The following is an 18,468-nucleotide window of genomic DNA, read 5'->3' on the forward strand; positions in this document are numbered from 1 at the left end:
ACACAAATGTTAATCATTCACTCCAAAACCATTTTCTTTGCACCATGCCATCTTTCCTGGCACTCGGGTGTGCGTTTCAGTATTTTGTGTTGATAGTATAAACCTCTCTGTGTTTGTGAGAGCAACAGGCTTACATTCCTCAGCATTTAGACACTAGTCTTACAGTATCAGGGCAGCTGCTTTGATGTGTCGGCTGTCACGGCTGTTGCAGACATGTCCGGGAACAGTCTGGGAATCAGGAAGATGAGCCAAAAAACACATTTAGGTGAAATTATTGAGCTCAAAGAAGAGAGCGTTTTAATGGGAGAATATGAGTGGGCTGTGTGTGTGCAGAATGCACAATAAATTAGTTTGTGGGATTGTCTGGGCCTTTCAGACCATGAAGCCAAGTAGTGAGAATTGCGAAATGCCCTGGCATTCTACCCAGAATCTCTCTTTCTTTATCTTTCTCTCTCTTGAAAGTAGGATTCACTCTGTCCTTAATATTAGCTGTTACACAAACCTACTGACCAGTGAAATGGAGTGCCATTTTTACATGCACTCAGAAACACACATTGGCTACGCTCAAACAGCAGCAGAAATGACTGTCAGTCATGTTTTACAGTGCTAAATTCCGTTCCATTCATGCTTAGTTCGGTTATAAATGGAACAATCAACTGACTTAAACTTTCAGCATTCACAACTGCATTTTAAGGCCCTGTGTCCACCAAAGCGTTTTTAGCCAGCTGAAAACGCCAGGCGCTCTGCTGAAAAGGCCCAGCTGCGAGTGCTTGAGAGCGTTTTTTGTGGCGCAGCATTTTTTCAGTTGAGACGCTTTGGTTGCTATGATACGGAATATCCGCTAAACTGTTACTTGTATCTGATTTGGTAGATAATTTGTTTCTGACTAAAATGTTGACACAATGTAGAGTACTTGCTCTGGTCCTTGCTTTGGATGGAGGGGTGGTTGAACCACGTAGAAAGAAAGGACGGACCCGCCGGTCTGTGTGGGTTCATGAGATTTTGGGTGCGCAAAAACAGCTCGGTGAGTATCATCATTTGGTCCAAGAACTGAAGTTGGATGGAAGCCGGTTCAAGGAGTACTTTCGGATGAGCAGGGCACAATTTTCAGTGACAGGGATTGTGCATTCTCATCTGTTGTCTGTGAGGGAAAAATAATAATAATAAAAAAAAATTAATAGCAATTTATTGATAACATATACTGCTGCTATTACTACTATTAATAATAGCCTAATAATTCCTTTGACAGAAGAAAAAAAACGTCAATAATTGCAATTTATTAAACAGATATAGCAGCAAAACAGATATAGCATCACTTTAACATTGAAGTTCACATAGTATGCTACACTACCTCCACTGGTGTTACCAGGGACTCGAGGAGAGCCTCTACACTGACATCCTCCTCACATGTCCTATTTTGACTGAAATTGCTAGAGGTGTCCCTGTCCTGGATGTAAGGCTCCAGAAAGTTTAGAATGGACATAAACTTCCACCTCCGATTGCCTCCTGCTGCCCCTGAACCTGACCTCTTTCTCTCTTTCTCTTCATTTTTCTCTCTTTTATATGTGTCCCTCAGGTACTTCCACTTTTCACACATTTTTCTACTGAAATTTATATGGACAAAAAGATTAGTCCGTTTAAAAAAAACAAAAACAAAACAACTGAAGCAAGAAAAATTTACATTGTGGTAGTCTGGGAAAGTCATCTGGTAGAGACATGGATGCTCAGAAACCAGCAATATTAATTTCTCCTCCATTTTTCCCGTTGTTGTGCATGTTGACATGTCGTTGTAACAAAATGACAGTTGTGACAGTTGATCGGTGTGGAATTTGCCCCGCCCCTCCTGCACTCTGATTGGTTAGCTGACTAGAAAGTGACAGTGATGAGCGCAGCGTTTTATCCAAAGTTGAACATTCTTCAACTCTCGGCGTGAGAAAAAAATGCCCGAACGCTCAGCACGAAAAAGACACTCAGCGCTCGGCACGCTCCTGGCGTTTTAAAAAAACGCGGCGCTCCCATTGAGAACAACTGAAAAAATACACTAGCCGCGGGGAAAAATGCTTTGGTGGACACAGGGCCTAAGAGTGAGTTCGGTAAACCTTTGCTGTGTGAATGTTGGACTATTATTACTCTCACCACAAAAAGGGAATTTCTTAAATAGTATGTAAAAAAAAAAAATAAACATTGAAAAAGAAAATATGTAGAGCAGGGACTTGGTTCTGTGCATTGGTTGTTGAATGGATTTTGCGATGAGCTTGCAGGGGCTGGATTAAATGGACTAAATGATTCAAGAATTCTTGCATAAATCACCAAAAATAAGTATGTCATTTTCACAAGATTTTGATAAAAAATTACGAGCTCACAACATTAATTTTTTTATTAAACATACATTTCATGCCTACTTCAAATTACTTTAAATCAAGATTAATTTACTTGAGGCAAAGTGGCATAACATATCAAGTCTTTTTTTCTGATAAATTTATCAAAATTAAATTAGTTAATTCTTAAAATATAGGAAAATATCTTTCTGTCCACTACGGGAAGAAAAATAAGCTTGTTTTCCTTTTGAATAAGTTACATTTTCTTTCCCATTGGCAGATATTTGTTCTTGCTTTAAACAAACTTTTTTAATTAAAAAATAATAATAATAAAATATCAGAAAACAAAACTTCTTATCTTACATTATTTTGTTTCTCAAGTGGATCGTGTCGTACAGTGCAATTGTGTTTTATTCATGTTGTATTTTTTCATGTAGAGTTTCAGTATTTAAAAAAAAAAACATAGATACATTCTTTTGAGGGTTTTCGATCCAGTCATTGTATTTTCTCCAGATCCGCTCTCATCAGTTTTGTGGTCTGGTCATGACCCAGATGCTGCGTTCTACACTCAGTTAAAAATTGAAAGCCATTGACGGTTAATTAAGATTTCACGGATGAACTCGCACTTCGACTTGTTTATTAAATAACACCATGTCAATTGTGAAAAGACATGCCGGTGTTGATGTTTACTGTTACTATGGTTACTGCTATTCTGGTGAGAATAGAACAGGGGGCTGACTTCAGTTACTCGTTCATACAGACAGTATTCAGTTCACTTCTGTAAGCTGTAAGGGGTCCTGAACACCTGTTGTGATAAAATGGTGCGAGTAAATACAGCTATCAGTCCCAAACATTGACTGCCACTGATGCACAGTACATGCATCACAGAAAGGAAAGTGCTAACTTATCAAATGCATTCATTGATACATGCCTGCCAGAGATTTTATTAAGTCTGTCTGCACTAAAATTCACAAGACAAGTCACACACTCATAACACACAGACAGTAAGGTCAAACTTCAGGTGATAGGTTTCATTTGAATTAGAAATAAAACATGAAAAAGTAAACATAACAATTTTATTTATTTAAATATTTGTACTATTTTTTTATCAAGTGGCACAGCACCTTGGGGCATTCTGTCTACCTTTGCTGGCATATTTACATATTTTAAAATGTTTTTAAATATTATAAAATAGAATGCAACAGTTGGGTTCCAGTAGTAAAAACTCCATTCGTTTTCTCCAAAGGGAAAGTGATTTTTTAACGCTAACTTAAAAAACCTTTAAATACAGACCTGTTGTGAGCTCCGAGGTGATTGTATGTCCTTTTTTTGAGGCCATCTGTTATTATTTCAACTTATTTTCAATCATGTTTAACAGTGGAATCTGTGGCGAAAAACTACACTACCCATGATGATGTACAGAAAATTCCAGTAGTCATAGTTTTATATTTCACCATCTTTTAGAATTAGATTATCATTCCCAATGCTTCATGGGATTGTAGTTCTTTCCTTCATTAAAGCCATTATGTACAGTGGGTACGGAAAGTATTCAGACCCCCTTCAATTTTTCACTCTTTGTGTTCAATACCGCTGTCTTTTTGTCTGATTTTCACATACTTTTTTTGCTTCAAATGAAAGTTTGTAAAGTTGTAATTCACCTTATAGCTGGTTGGCTTGTTACATGGCATATAACGCTTTAACAAAGCATTTTTTTAAATCCCTATAGGAAAAATTAATAGAAAAAAATACCAGAACCAAGGCTGCTGAAAAAGTGGGCGGGCACTAATGCATTCTATATACATCTGTGCTTTACAGGAACCAGTGAGATTTCACTGTGGGCAGAGCAAAGTTGTGGCAGATCAAGAGAAGAGCTCATATTAAAATGCAAGAGATGCTTTTGGTTTGTCAACATGGTGTAAGGCACTTATGATTAACAGCATAACCTAAATAACAAATACAATAAGAAATAAATAACCTCACAGAAACAGGCGCTATCGTTTTCTCCCACCCACCAGCAGGTGTATTCCCACAAGGTATCTCTCACTTAAGTACTAATTCAAGCACTCAGACACAGGGGGACACACACTCATGCTGTGAAGATGGATGGCCATATGTTTGAAGGCCATTATGATGATGCCCCTTACAGTAATGTGTTTGTTCTTGAGGTGATGGACGTGTCCACGCTTGCAGTGATGTAGCATTAGATCAGGGCATTTTTGCATCAGCTATAAGACATTTTCAGTCTCTATAATGTCTATTTGTCATCAGCAGAGTTAAGAAATTGGATGTGCTTTTATCAATTGGTCACAAATTGCGGGTAAATTGATTGTGATGCAGTTATATAGGCGTCTGTGGCTGTTTAGTTACACAGCAAGGGGAAGTCATTCATCTCCCCTTAAGCAGCAGTGACACAATCAGGTTACATTTATTTGAGCAGAATTTGCATTCAGCATAGTCAGTCTTTTGTTTCCTAGCACTAGCCCCCACCTTGCTTTTTTCCCTTTCTAATTGAAAGAAATAAAAATTTGTATGCCATTGAGTGCAGGGGAATGTTAATGTGTTAACAGGGCAGGAGAATTTGCTATAGCAGAAGCTTCCAGCAGTGGGTCTTTAGTCTGCTGTGAGGGCCAAACTGGATGAGGGGGGTCCTGTAGAAGAGCAGCAAGTTAATGAAGCCATCAGCAATGTGAACAATCACACAGCTTACTCTCAATCAATACAGACAGCAGCTAGCACCCCCAGCTCCTTCAGTTAACCTTGATCTGTGCGTGCATGCCCACCAACACCACCACCGCTCTCTGTGAAGGACGTGTCACATACAAACACAAGCAGAAAACTGCAGTCTGGCGATTTCGGTCAACATACAGTGGGTATAGAAAAGAATCACATTTTGTTGAACCCTTTAAAATAATCACATTTTGTTGCTTTGCAGCCTGAAATGAAGACAGACACAGTTTGTGTTTTATCCAGTTGTATTTACTCAGTGCAACCTATAAAAATCCAAGTGAAAGATATAACACCAACATGTCAGAAAAAATTTTAAAAAATTAAAAACCAGAACCACTGAGTTAGAAAACGGATCACCCGCTTGTGTCAGTATTTTTTGTTGAACCACCTTTTGCTTTAATTACAGCCTTTAGTCTGTTAGGATATGTTTTTCACATGATTTAAATTCTAATATGCTGATTTCACGCTCAACAAACATTTATTACTATTATCAATGTTCAAAACACTTGTGCTGCTTAATATATTTGATACTTCTTTTTAACAATCGAATATTAAAAAGAACAGTATTTATTTTAAATAGAAATCTTTTGTAACAATGTATTTGTCTTTATGGTCACTGTTGATGAATTTTAATGCATCCTTACTGAATACAACAGTTAATTAATTTATTTTTTTAAATTGTACTAGCCCCAAACTTTTGAAAGGTAGTGTTTTTTCTTCGATTACTGACCAAAAACATTGATGAATTATCCTGCACTACACAGATATTTGTCGAATCGGAATGAGAATGAGAATGTCCCACAGAAAATTTTGCTCATCAAGCCACATCATGGGGTCTTTAATTAAGCAATATGACATGAGAAAGACAGCACAATTGTGAATGTTATACTCTATGGATTTTCCTCTATAAATAAGAAATCAGTTCTCAAATGAACCGAATCTAACTGCTGTATAATTATAAATATAGACTAACCACAACCTCTATCTGTAAATGGCTTACAGAATTTTCTTTTATTAAGAAAATTTTAGACATATTTAGCTCTTTCATGAACCATTTATCCTCACAAGGATGTCCCAGCTAGCTGGTTTTGTCAGGTTTTATTGTGTTTCTAGTGGGATTTTCAGACATTTCATGCCCACAAGGATAGAAAAGCTGCCCACACACACAGACACATGAATAGAAGCGCAGCAAATCCACACAGATACTTACTGACAGAATGAACATGCATCACACGCAGCAAAGTTTGACTTACATATACCTGCTGTAGACCCTTTGAAATACGTACACACACTCACTTATTTGTCTGTCTCTTCTTCTCCAGTGAAGAAAAAGTGAGTAATAACTGAGGGTGCTGCTGTTGTCATCTGCAGGTCACCTTTCTTTGAGAGACAGCTGACCTAAAAGCATTCACTCCATAAAAGAGCTTCAAGTGCTCTGTGTGTGTGTGTGCGTGTGTGTGTGTGTGTGTGTGTGTGTGTGTGTGTGTGTGTGTGTGTGAGTGTGTATGTGTGTGTGTGTGTGTGTGTGTGTGTGTGTGTGTGTGTGTGTGTGTGTGTGTGTGTGTGTGTGTGTGTGTGTGTGTGTGTGTGTGTGTGTGTGTGTGTGTGTGTGTGTGTGTGTGTGTGTGTGTGTGTGTGTGTGTGTGTGTGTGTGTGTGTGTGTGTGTGTGTGTGTGTGTGTGTGTGTGTGTGTGTGTGTGTGAGTGTGCATGTTTATGTGGTTTATGAGGACACAAATTTGTATAATAACATGGGTATGACATAGGTATTACAACGAGAAGGTGATTTATGAGGACATTTTCAGTGTCCCCGTAATTCAAAAGGCTTATAAATAATTCAGAATGAGTTTTTTTTTTTAAATCTAAAAATGCAGAAAGTTTCCTGTGAGGGGTAGGTTTAGAGGTAGGGTTGGTGTAGGGCAATAGAAAATACGGTTTGTACAGTATAAAAACCATTACGCCTATGGAGAGTCCCCATAAACCATAAAAACAAACCTGTGTGTGTTTGTGTGTGTGTGTGTGTGTTCAAAGCAGGGACAATAGCCTCAGTGCAGTTTCTTTCCTAAATGACAGGATGTGCTTTAGATTGCCTGTCTTGCTTCAGATGTGCGTGTGTTTGTATGTGACTAGGAATGTCATTACCGTATAATAGAATAATAATTTTGTGTTCCTCACACTGACTGCTTTGTATTCGAACACACACACTTCAGAGACTCCATCATCCTCACACATGTGTGAAAGCTGTAGGCTTGCACTTAAAACTGAATTTTATCCTTTTTATCCCTGGTGCCTGGAAGTGGAACCTAACATTGCATTTAGCAATGTTTCATGGGGCCTTATTTATGTGCTGCACCATTCTTTAACAAATCATCTGAGCAGCTCTGTATTCAGTCCCACTGCAGCAACTAAGAGAGCCGAGCATGATACTCTCTCACACCCTCTTAATGAATATACCACCGCTTCTCCTAATGCACATGCAGACACTCTTCCACAGGCTTCAGTGAATTAAAAACTGCTCAAGTGACTTTTCTGAAAGTCATAAAGAGGTGCTAAATCTGCAACTGAATGCATTTGGAAGAAGGGGAGACACTTGGCAAAATCGCACGTGTAATGTTAATGTCTCTCAGGGCCCAACAGAAATGGTGAGAGAGGGAGAAAGTGGGGTGATGACAATAAAAGCATATGGAGAGAGTGTTTTGAAGGGAGTGAATAATAGGTATAAAGTGAGAGAGGCAGAAACAAGTGAATTAAACGGGAAATCAAGGATAGGTGTAGGGCAGCGTGATCAGTAACAAAAAAAGTGTTTTGATTTTCATGGGTTTAGCCTCATGCTGTTGATACCCTGTCAATACAAGGTACAAAATGCCTCTTAATGGAAAAGTTAAATTCTGCCCCTAATGTGCATTTTAGTAATTTTGTCAATGGGAGTACCTGACAGCACATACAGAAATAAACTTAGTACTTGGTTGTGTTTTTTATGTGACATGTCAAGTCAAAAATAATTATTTTAAAGACCCTGTCTCAAGACCCATTCAGCTATGCTCCGTCTAGCCATTTGAAAGTAAGAGTGTGTGTGTCTCCAGAGTCTTGACTGTTGCAGCTGTGGACTGAAAGTCACCGCGTGTGTGCAGTGTTGAAGCAAATTGTTGTCTAATGAGTCGTACAGTGAGACACCGGCGAAAGTCACACCATACCCAATGACAAAATTAAAAATGAGGCCTCTTTTTGACATGTTTTTGTATAGTTGCATGACCATGATTGAGTACTTGAGTGTAAACTTTGTCACAAACAGCTTGTCATTTGTCACTGCAGCAAGAAATCTACATCTCTCCTTTCTTTTAATGTGTTCAGTATGAAAGCAATAGCCTAAATATTTTTTTCACATTGTGTCCACATTATTACTACTAATATCAATTAATGTAGTTCAGCCAAAATATTTCATTCTGGCATAAGTATTCACCCTCATGTCATTGTAAACTCATGTTTTTTTGTTTTTTTTGTAGAACACAAAGAAGCAGCAGTTTATTTTCCACATACTGTAGATCTTTTCTATATAGCTATATTTCATTGCAACTAGGGGCTGTCAAGTTCTGAAAAATTCTGAAGTCATGAGATAGCTTTGTATGAAGAACAAACCTAAATTTAATTCACTAAAAAATGTCACCTTTCACCAAATGTCATTATATTAAACTGAAAAGACCTGAATGACAGAATGAGTAAATAATGTGATCATTTTTGTTGTTGTTTTTGTTGAACTGTTATTTTAAGGGGCAGTGTGTAAATTCTGTGCCAACAACCATAAATGTAAAAGTAATGGCATACCTGTACATACCCACATTCTTCCAGATTTTTGCTTTTTACAGAGCCAGAGACAGTCACTGAGACAAGTGTCATTTCTAAGGACATCCAGTCAGTGATATCTGTCAGATAGTAGTGGTATTTTATGTGGTATAGAAAAAAATACCCTTACCAACAGAAACATGCACACACACATTTAAACAGTAAACATCAAGACAGTTTGGCAGATTACATGGCTAAGACGAAGAGAGAAGCTAAAGAACTTCTAAAGAAATAGAAAGAGAAGTACAGGGCTTTAGGGAGTCTTTGCATCTAGCCAAAACAAACCTACTACATCTCTGCGATTCTCATGGGCAAATGCCAATTCAATATCCATGTCCAAGAAACACCGCGGGCATCCCTGGCACACACAGAAAGCAAACCTCTTTTCCACTGGCATTCTTTAAGCATACCATCCCCTTCTTTTTATCCTGTGGACAATACTGTTGATCAGAGCTTCACAGATGACTTCTCTCGTTTGCTCTGTAGAGCATTTAGGGCCACAGGCATGCTCCCATTAAAACTAACAGTCAGCAAGTCCTCTCTAATTACTCTTTCATTCACTCCAACATGCTCTTTATGTAACCGACTGACTGCATTAGCAACACGCGTATGGTTAGTGCCCGCATGCTACGGAATTACGCAATAATAATTAATGCAATATTAATGGCAGCTGCTCTCCATTAGCTAGCATATGAGCATAGCCTATTCTCCTTCTCCCATTACCGCTCCATTCCGCACTGTTGCCTTGTAACATGTTGTGAGGGGTTGGAATATGCCGAGGCTTCTGTTGGTGAGTTCATTGTGCGCTTGTGTGTGTAATTTCTAGACATTCGCTTTCCAGCTTGTTAAAGGAAGAGCTGTGAAGTCAAATAGCTTCGCTTATACTCTGCATATAATATTACCACAGTTGACTACTTTTGGAAAACAGTGGCTTGCCAGTTACCATTATGGCTGATCTTTATAAATTAAACTATACTTGATGTATCAAGTTTATTCTAAAATCTCGTCAAGGTCCCTTTAATATCAGGAAATGAATATGCCCACTGCTGACAAGGGTTGTGTTTTGCCAGGGATAATCGCTGCTTAACTACCATAGTATGATATATCATTGGAGAAATGAACTAGTTAGTGATGACTGTTTACTAAGATTACTGGTGTAAACAGTTGCCATATTTGTTCTCTGTTGTTTTGTTTTATTTACAGATGTTCGGTTCAATCAAGGTTTTTTATTTTACGTAATAATCTGGATTTCCCCCAGGTTACTAGAGTGCATTCACATGTGCACTCTTCAAAAATGGCTCTTTCATTGTCTTGACAAATAAAAGATGTCAAATGAAATATGTATTCATATGAAATGACGGATATAGATTGTTCTGCATGTTAGCTTGCTTATTTTTCTCAAGAGCATAATCTGTCCACAAGTCAAGGATCATATGTTCATTGGAGCTGAAGTTTTAGGAAAAAAACAAATCGTTGAACTATGTTGCTAACAGTGAAACTCGTGACCATAGCTGGCTAACGATGCTTTTGATAAACATTAACATACCCTAGAGTATAATGGTATAAAATTTAGTTTTTTCTTTACTGTTGGCTGTGTAATTCACTGTGTGTTTTTATCTTGGGAGTGAGGGTCAGAAAGAGTTGGTTTAAAGATGCTAATTAAATGCTTTATGAAGTGATTTAATGATTTCTGAAATGAGACTATTCTGGTATTCCTCATGAATGTTTGATCACACTTGAGGCTATAGCAAAAATCACAATTGCATTGGCACGCAAACATATGCTGCTAATGGAGGAACTTTTAAACGGTTTCATTTAAAAAGAGATTCACTCAAATACACCATCTGTGTTTCAGGTTCGGTTTGAACACAGATTGTTGCTTAATACCTTTATAGAACATACTGACTGTGATGTGAAAATGTTACTGTATTGTTTGTTGTAGTTCCTGCTGCTGGTTGTTCTAATGTTATTGGTTTCCTGCCATACTAGCCATACCGCTTACATGATCACAAATGGAATCTATTGCCTGTAAACAAGGCATTCGTGATGAACAAGATGAATGATTTTCAATGCATAAATCAAACTTCCTTGCAATGCCAAAAATTTCATGGTTCAACATGGATTTCCACACATCTCTTTTTAATTATGTCCCTGTACATGGGCAGAGGCAGATCATATAGAACGGAAATTGCTCACAGTTACCGTTAGCTTGTTTTCCATCTTGCATACATTCGACCACAGTATCTCAGAGGGCCAAATCACATGTGCTGAAAATTAATAACTTCTACTTCCAGTAGGTTATTAGCATAAATATGGTTTGTCTGTCTCTTACAAATGTCATCTTCCTGTATCTCTCTTTCTAGGAGTTTACTTTCAAGAGAATAACACCATAGACACAGGTGAGGTGGATGTGGGCCGTAGAGCAGTACAGGATGTCCCTCCAGGAACTTTTTGGCGCTCTCAGCTCTTCATTGACCAGCCACAGTCCCTCAAGTTCAACATCTCTGTCCAGAGAGGCGCCCTGGTGGGGGTCTATGGCCGGAAAGGCCTGCCGCCCACACACACTCAGGTATCAGAGACATTTTTTGTTGCTGTTCTTGAAATGAATGTTCCACTTTAACCAAGAAATGTATATATTGGTTTGATGATGCCTACTCAAATGTTACAGACCAAGGGACTTGAGATTTTCTCCAGAACACTTTATTGTAGTTAGTGCTGTCAAAATTAGCACACTAATGCATGCGATTAATTTTTTTCAGTTTAACGCAGTTAACGCAGGGTGGAGCTAGGTTTGGCCACCCCACTCACAACTGCTGCTTCTGTCTCTTTTTTCTTGATGAGAATTGCGTTTATTTACATGTAGAACATCTTTATGACCACATCAAATGGGAGATTTTCAGACACACACTCCAACTTCACCTCAGTGCCAGGCGCTAGCACGGAAAAGGTACAGGTGACGAGGGAGCTTCAGTAGAATAACAGTGAACTGCGGTCAGATGAGATGTTGTCAGTAAAAACAAATTTTCCTGTCCTGTCAGCCATTATACTGTGCTCATAGCACGTGCTCTTCAATTGCACGCACAAAAACGGCGACGCGCACTGTGCATTTCATAATAAAAGCGCAAAAGAAACTACGAGCATGCAGTGTTGTAGTTATGTCATCATTTAAGTCATGAAGTTACCAAAAAGGCTATTAAAGCTGCTTTAAAACTGTGCATGCATGTATTTGTTATATATGAGTCACATTAAAGTGCCCCTATTATGCCATTTTTAAGGTTGCTAATACTGTTTTAGGTTTTATGAGTCTCCTAAAACAGGTTTACATGCATTCAAGGTCAAAAAACATGTTAGTTTTCTCAAAAAATAGATTTAATTTTACCTAATTTCTAAATGGTTCGTAAACGACTCGTGCGAAGCAGTTCAAAGAATCAGTCTCTCTAAACCCCTCTTTTCCGTGAGCCCTCACTGCTGTGATTGGTCAGATGGGGCAGTCATTTGTGACTGGTCCAGAGCCGTAGAGCGATTGGCTCTGGATTGGTCTACCGCGTACAGCGCGTGTTGGAAACGAAATGCCCATTGCAATGAAGGAATGACAACCTGGAGACTTGTCAATACATAGAAAAGATGGTATCGATTGTACCTTACCAATTCGAGCCGGAGTCTGATGATGAACTGATTCACAAGCACGACTGGAGCAGGACGTTTCTCAGTGGTAGGTGTCAAGTGTTAACAAGTTTGTGGTAATTATAAGATATGATAAAACAAATTTACTCTCACGGCGTAGGATACAGCGTCTTCTCGACATGATGTTAACCACACGGAAATGTTACTGTTTGTGGGCGGGCAAGTTGGCGACGTAGAACGTGGGCAGACATTATGCAAATGTGTTACTTCGTGATGTAGAGCCGTAACAGAATAAGATTCAAATACCTGACGACTCTTTTTTTTTTTGATAGACAATAACTTTTTTTATCGTGCACTGTTGGCTTCACAACTTTGCAGATAGTTTATGTTCACATACAGCTACATGACACACTGCATGAAAGGTAATATTCGAAAAGGCATAATAGGGGCACTTTAAAGAACATGTCTCTGAAATGCAGTGGTTTTCGGAACTGTCCTGGAGCACCATGGCACTGTCTCCCTCATCTAACACACCCGATTCAAATCGACAGCTCATTGGTAGAGACTTTAAGACCTGAAGTGGGTCTGAAAAGTAAAGAGTTGTTAGAAAATAGGATGCGTGTCAGATGCGCGCCATGTTCAGCAGCGGCAGCTCCTAAAGCAGCCACAATAACCTAATAACCCAGCTGCTGTGATATCTGTTAATCAAAGAACAGAAGAAAAAAAGAGAAAATCAATAACGTTTGTAGCTTTAAGGATTCATCTATATTTAATTTAGAATTTAGTGTTTGATAGCTTCATTCAATTTCTGTATATTTCCTACTTGCTGAAGGGCACAGGTAAATATGATATTTATTATAATGGGTTTATGTGAAAATTGTCATTTAAGTTCACTTAAATTAAAAGTTGTTATTTTTTAAAGTCTAATAAATGTTAAAATTGATAGCTCTCAATTAAACTTTAATGCTGAATGGCTATAGTCAATGGTTAAATATTTCATACAATTTCAGTTTCATAGAGACATCAGTAGTATTCATATCAGTGATACAATTAATTAGTTATGTTTTTAATCAATTGAAAACACTAATCATCATGTTCATTAAGAACATTAACTAATTATTGCATTAGTTAGAAACATCACGCAACATTTTCAAGAAACTTCTGTTTTCTCCTGCAGTATTTTCACTGACCCCCAGGGGTCTGCTGGGTTTAGATGATCTCTGTGGGTGCCAAATGACAGTTGAAAATAGCACCATTGCGTCTTTTTCCAATGCCCATAATGCTAAATCAAGAAGAATTGAGCAATCTTTTGTAGTATGATGTTTTTCACATTGGTAATTCTCTTAATTTCCATTTTATAATTACAGTCATAGTTCTCAGTGTAACCAGATGTAATAAATACCACAACACCCACTGTTTCAATTACTGTCGTGCTTTTAGATGAGGCTCACAGATCTGCTACAAATGGCAGACAGCAAACTTTACTCAAAAGACCGTCACTTTTGTCACACTTTCAAACCTGACTTTCAAAGCTACACGGTAGAGCCCGACAATCCCCATTCAGTTTCCATTTGCATGTTTTGCCCACTTTAATTAAAAACTGCATTTGGCCTTCGCAAACCAATTATTTCTCCTGGTCCTGTTTCTTTCTTTTTGCTAAGCAACATCAGTGCCTAGGCTCCTTCAAGGGTACATCACAAAACCCGTAAATGCTTAATAGAGGTAATTGGCAGCGGAGGCCTCCACAATAAGAGTCAATAGCACTGACCCAGTGCTTTAATTGCCATACATGAATCAATATGTTTCTTAAAGGCTGAATAAAGAATAGGTTGAAGTTCTATTGACAGACAGAGGCGTGGAGACTTATGTTTCCCCACTGATTGAAATGTCTTCACGTTTTGTCAGACATAGTCTAGTAATCTCTTGCTCACTTATTCTTCCTTTCTCTCTATTGTGTCGTTCTCCAAAGGGTCTCTTAGGAAACAAATATCTTTTTAATGCATTGTAAATTGAGAACAGCATGTTAAACTCTTCAGAGGCCTTGACTCAAACTCACTCTTTGGGAGCAGAGTGAGTGACAAAAAAATAAAAATAACATTGTGACAAAGCATTTCTAAAATGTAGAGCATCTTTTTAAAGATTTCCCCTATCACTCAGAAAGAGGATACCAGAGTGTAAGCACCCTCTTGATTTCAAACATATTCATTACATCACTTGCAATATATTCACAAACATCAGTCTCTTGCAATTTATATGTAATAGACCCACATGCTCTTCAAAAACAATTCTTTGACATTGTATTGTATAACACATCAGACTTTAGATATACTGCACAGTTATATTAAGATCAAATAGGGGGAGCTGCAGTGAATATTTGCTGTTACTGCACTATGCTCTGATCTGTCTGTGATTAAACTGGGATTTGATTTGGTGTGTGTGTGTGTGTGTGTGTGTGTGTGTGTGTGTACAGTATGACTTCGTGGAGCTGTTGGATGGCAGCCGTCTGATAGCTAAAGAGAAGCGTGGACTGGTGGAGGTGGAAGGAGCAGCCAGGAAGACTCGTTCAGTTAACGTTCATGAGGCAGAGTTCATCCGCTACCTGGACTCAGGCACCTGGCACCTCGCCTTTTACAATGACGCCAAAAACACTGAGCAGGTCTCCTACAACACCATCATCATAGGTAAATGATGACTATACATATCATATTATGTTGTTTTTATACATGTTTTTATTATATACAGCACTGTGCAAAAGTCTTAGGCCATTAGTATGTTTACCAACATAAAATGATTTTAAGCCAGTCATTTCTATCTTTTGCTGTAGTGTCAAATATCAGTTTACATTTCCAAACAAGATGCTTGAAGAAAATCTATTTATGACATTATTTTTGAAAGTATCCTCACTTTACAGCATTTTTACACAAGTGCCTAAAACATTTCACATTAGCTTTGTAGGAAGGTTTCTTCAAGTGTCTTTGGAGACGTTGCCACAATTCATCTGGATTTAGTCTGCCCCCGTTTTTTCTGATTCTTCATGTAATTCCAGATGAACTCAATGAAGGTGAGATCAGATCTCTGTGTGGAGCACTGGCTGCTGGCAGTCAGTTGTGCATACAAAAACGTCACTGGATTATTACAATTAATGGCTAAAGGAATGTTTGGAAATGTAAACTGATATTTCCTACTGACACACTATAGCAACAGATAGAAATAACTGGAAATAACTTAAAACCATTTTTTGTTGGTAAGAATACTAATGGCCTAAGACTTTTGCACAGTACTGTATCATGTCATAAAATCAATTAGATTTTTTTTAAGAATCTGCTCTATTTATTGGTCGCTATTCAAATTTGTGACAGACCATGTTAACTTGCCTCCACTGAAGCACAGGATGCTCTTGGAACATTATCAAATAATTCTGGATCACATGATCATCAGGTTTTACACAAACTTCAAAATAAGAGTTCTTACGGAGCCCGGGAAGTCACCTGTAGGGGAAAAAAAACAATCCGTGGCGACGGTTTTGCAATCCGTCCCCTCAGTTTATAAACCATACTCACGAATTCTTAAACTGTTCTCTCGGTTTAACAAATCGTGCCCACGGATTAATAAACCGTACCCACGAATTTCCAATCCGTGTGCTCAGATTTTGTAAACCGTACCTTCGGTTTTTGAATCCGTACCCACAAATTCATAATCCGTGCCCACGCTTTCGCAATCTGTTCCCTCGGGTTTGTAAACTCATGGATTTGTGGCCCCGCCCCCACCGGCAGATTCAACCACGGTGCGGGATGCATAGTATTGTGTTTATTAAACATTATTTTTCATAGTAGCCTATGAGACCATGAGCCGCACTCACAAAATAGTCTTCTTTTTAGCAAGAATAGAAAATTTCCTGAATTTTCTAAAAAAAAAATGTTAAAAAAACGATAGAGTTTCGAGAGAAGAAGGTAAAAAGCAATACAAAACCAATAATGTACCGGTTATGTTGTCATTCCTTTGCTCTCTAACTGAATGCAATGTTATAATAGGCCTAGTTATTTAATAATAACTTTAACAGTGAAGCATGCATCTAACTCTGGGAGAAAAAGCTTAGTATAATGAAATCACCTAAATAAGTCTGTGAGTGAATGAATGAAATATGTTAAGAATGAATAGTACACAAACACATTTCCAAAAATGTAAAAGGTTATTTAAAAATAAAGCATTCATGAATTATTTTATGACAAACATTTTACTGTCTTAAGTGCACTCATTTATTTAGCCTATAAATTAAAATAATAATAATAATAATAATAATAATAGCTATTATTATTATTATTATTATTATTATACATTTAGGTTACATATGCATTTAGAAGAAGCTTTTATCCAAAACGACTTACAAAAGAGGAACAAATGACTCCAAAGTCAGTCACAATGCCAGGTTTATTATACAATAATAATCAAGTGCTAAGATTATCACAAATTAAACAAGATTTTGATGCACATCTTTCTAATTAAATCGTTGTATTCCACCTCGTACCGTTACAATTGATAGAGAATCACTTAAGAGAATTTGCTGTAGGCCTATTCCACATAATAATATGCAATAAAACAATATACAATATGATTCGTTAACACGTAGGCTACCTAGGAGCTTGCTGCATGAATCCGTGAGTACAGTTTACAAACCTGAGGGAACGGATTGCAAAAGCGTTGGCACGGATTATGAATTTGTGGGTACGGATTCAAAAACCGAAGGTATTGTTTACAAAATCTGAGCGCACAGATTGGAAATTCGTGGGTACGGTTTATTAATCCGTGGGCACGATTTGTTAAACTGAGGGAACAGTTTAAGAATTCGTGAGTATGGTTTATAAACTGAGGGGACGGATTGCAAAACCGTCGCCACAGATTTTATTTTTTTCTCCTACAGGTGACTGTTGTCAGTAGAGCAAAAAGGAGGCATGCAAACTACTAAGACATTGTGAAATTCATTTAAAATTTCAGTTAATTTGATGTGCTGATAATATTATTTATAGGAAAACACGGTGTACAATATACACTTATAAAACTTTGAGGTCAGTCATATTTAGAATGAAAGAATGAAAGAAAGAAAGAAATCCTTTATTGATCAAAACTAACAGTAAAGACGATTATAATTAAACAAAAGATTTATATTTCAAATAAATGTTCCTTCTAATTTTCTATTCATCAAATAATCCTGAAAAAAAAAATCTATCATGGTTTCCACATAAATATTGAATAAGTTTTTGATAAAACAACAAAGTAATAACTATAACTGAACACCAAAAATAACTGACAACAACTGAGCACCAAATCAGCATATTATGATTTCTGAAGGATCAAGTGACACTAATGACTGGAGTAACGGCTGCTGAAAATTCAGCTTTACCTTCACAGGAATAAATTACATTTTAAAATACATTAAAATAGAAAACAGTTATTTTAAGAGTATCAGTATTTCACAGTATTACTGTTTTTACTTTTTCTAAACAGATGCAGCCTTGCTGAGCATAACGAAATTCTTTCAAATTCATTAAAAAAAAAAAAAAATCTTATGTATTCCAAGCTTTTGAATGCTAATGCATTTTATACATTTTTTAGCCTCTGTGTGAATATTTGTATGAACGGAGAGAGATAAAGAAAAGAGTTGACAGATGAGTGTGTATAATGATGGTCAGAGCTGTTATCGATCTATGTTTTAAGTGGCTAGTGGGCAGAGGCGGACAGTAACTAAGTACATTTACTTGAGTATTGTACTTAAGTACACTTTTTGAGTATCTGTACTTTACTTGAGTATTATTTTTTTCTGGAATCTTATGACTTTAACTTCACTACATTTGAAAGACAAATATTGTACTTTTCACTCCACTACATTTCTATCAAGATCCTCGAAGTAGAAAGTCGTTAGCAGCTTTGAAAGTCAGTGGGTGATTTTTTTCTTCTCTAAAAAC

General features: G+C 37.4%; 1 protein-coding gene across 1 annotated transcript in view; it reads left to right on the forward strand.

The window, feature by feature from the left end:
• LOC107684973 (teneurin-3-like) overlaps positions 1-18,468 on the forward strand; it is a 323,878-nt gene that overhangs the window by 231,022 nt on the left and 74,388 nt on the right. Inside the window, exons 9-10 of the mRNA XM_016481367.1 lie at positions 11,248-11,453; positions 14,979-15,189. Of these exons, the coding sequence (XP_016336853.1) occupies positions 11,248-11,453; positions 14,979-15,189 (417 nt within the window). The remainder of the gene's footprint in view (positions 1-11,247; positions 11,454-14,978; positions 15,190-18,468) is intronic.

Source organism: Sinocyclocheilus anshuiensis, unplaced genomic scaffold, assembly GCF_001515605.1.
Source record: "Sinocyclocheilus anshuiensis isolate Anshui unplaced genomic scaffold, SAMN03320099.WGS_v1.1 scaffold685, whole genome shotgun sequence".
In the NCBI taxonomy this organism is placed as follows: Eukaryota; Metazoa; Chordata; class Actinopteri; order Cypriniformes; family Cyprinidae; genus Sinocyclocheilus; species Sinocyclocheilus anshuiensis.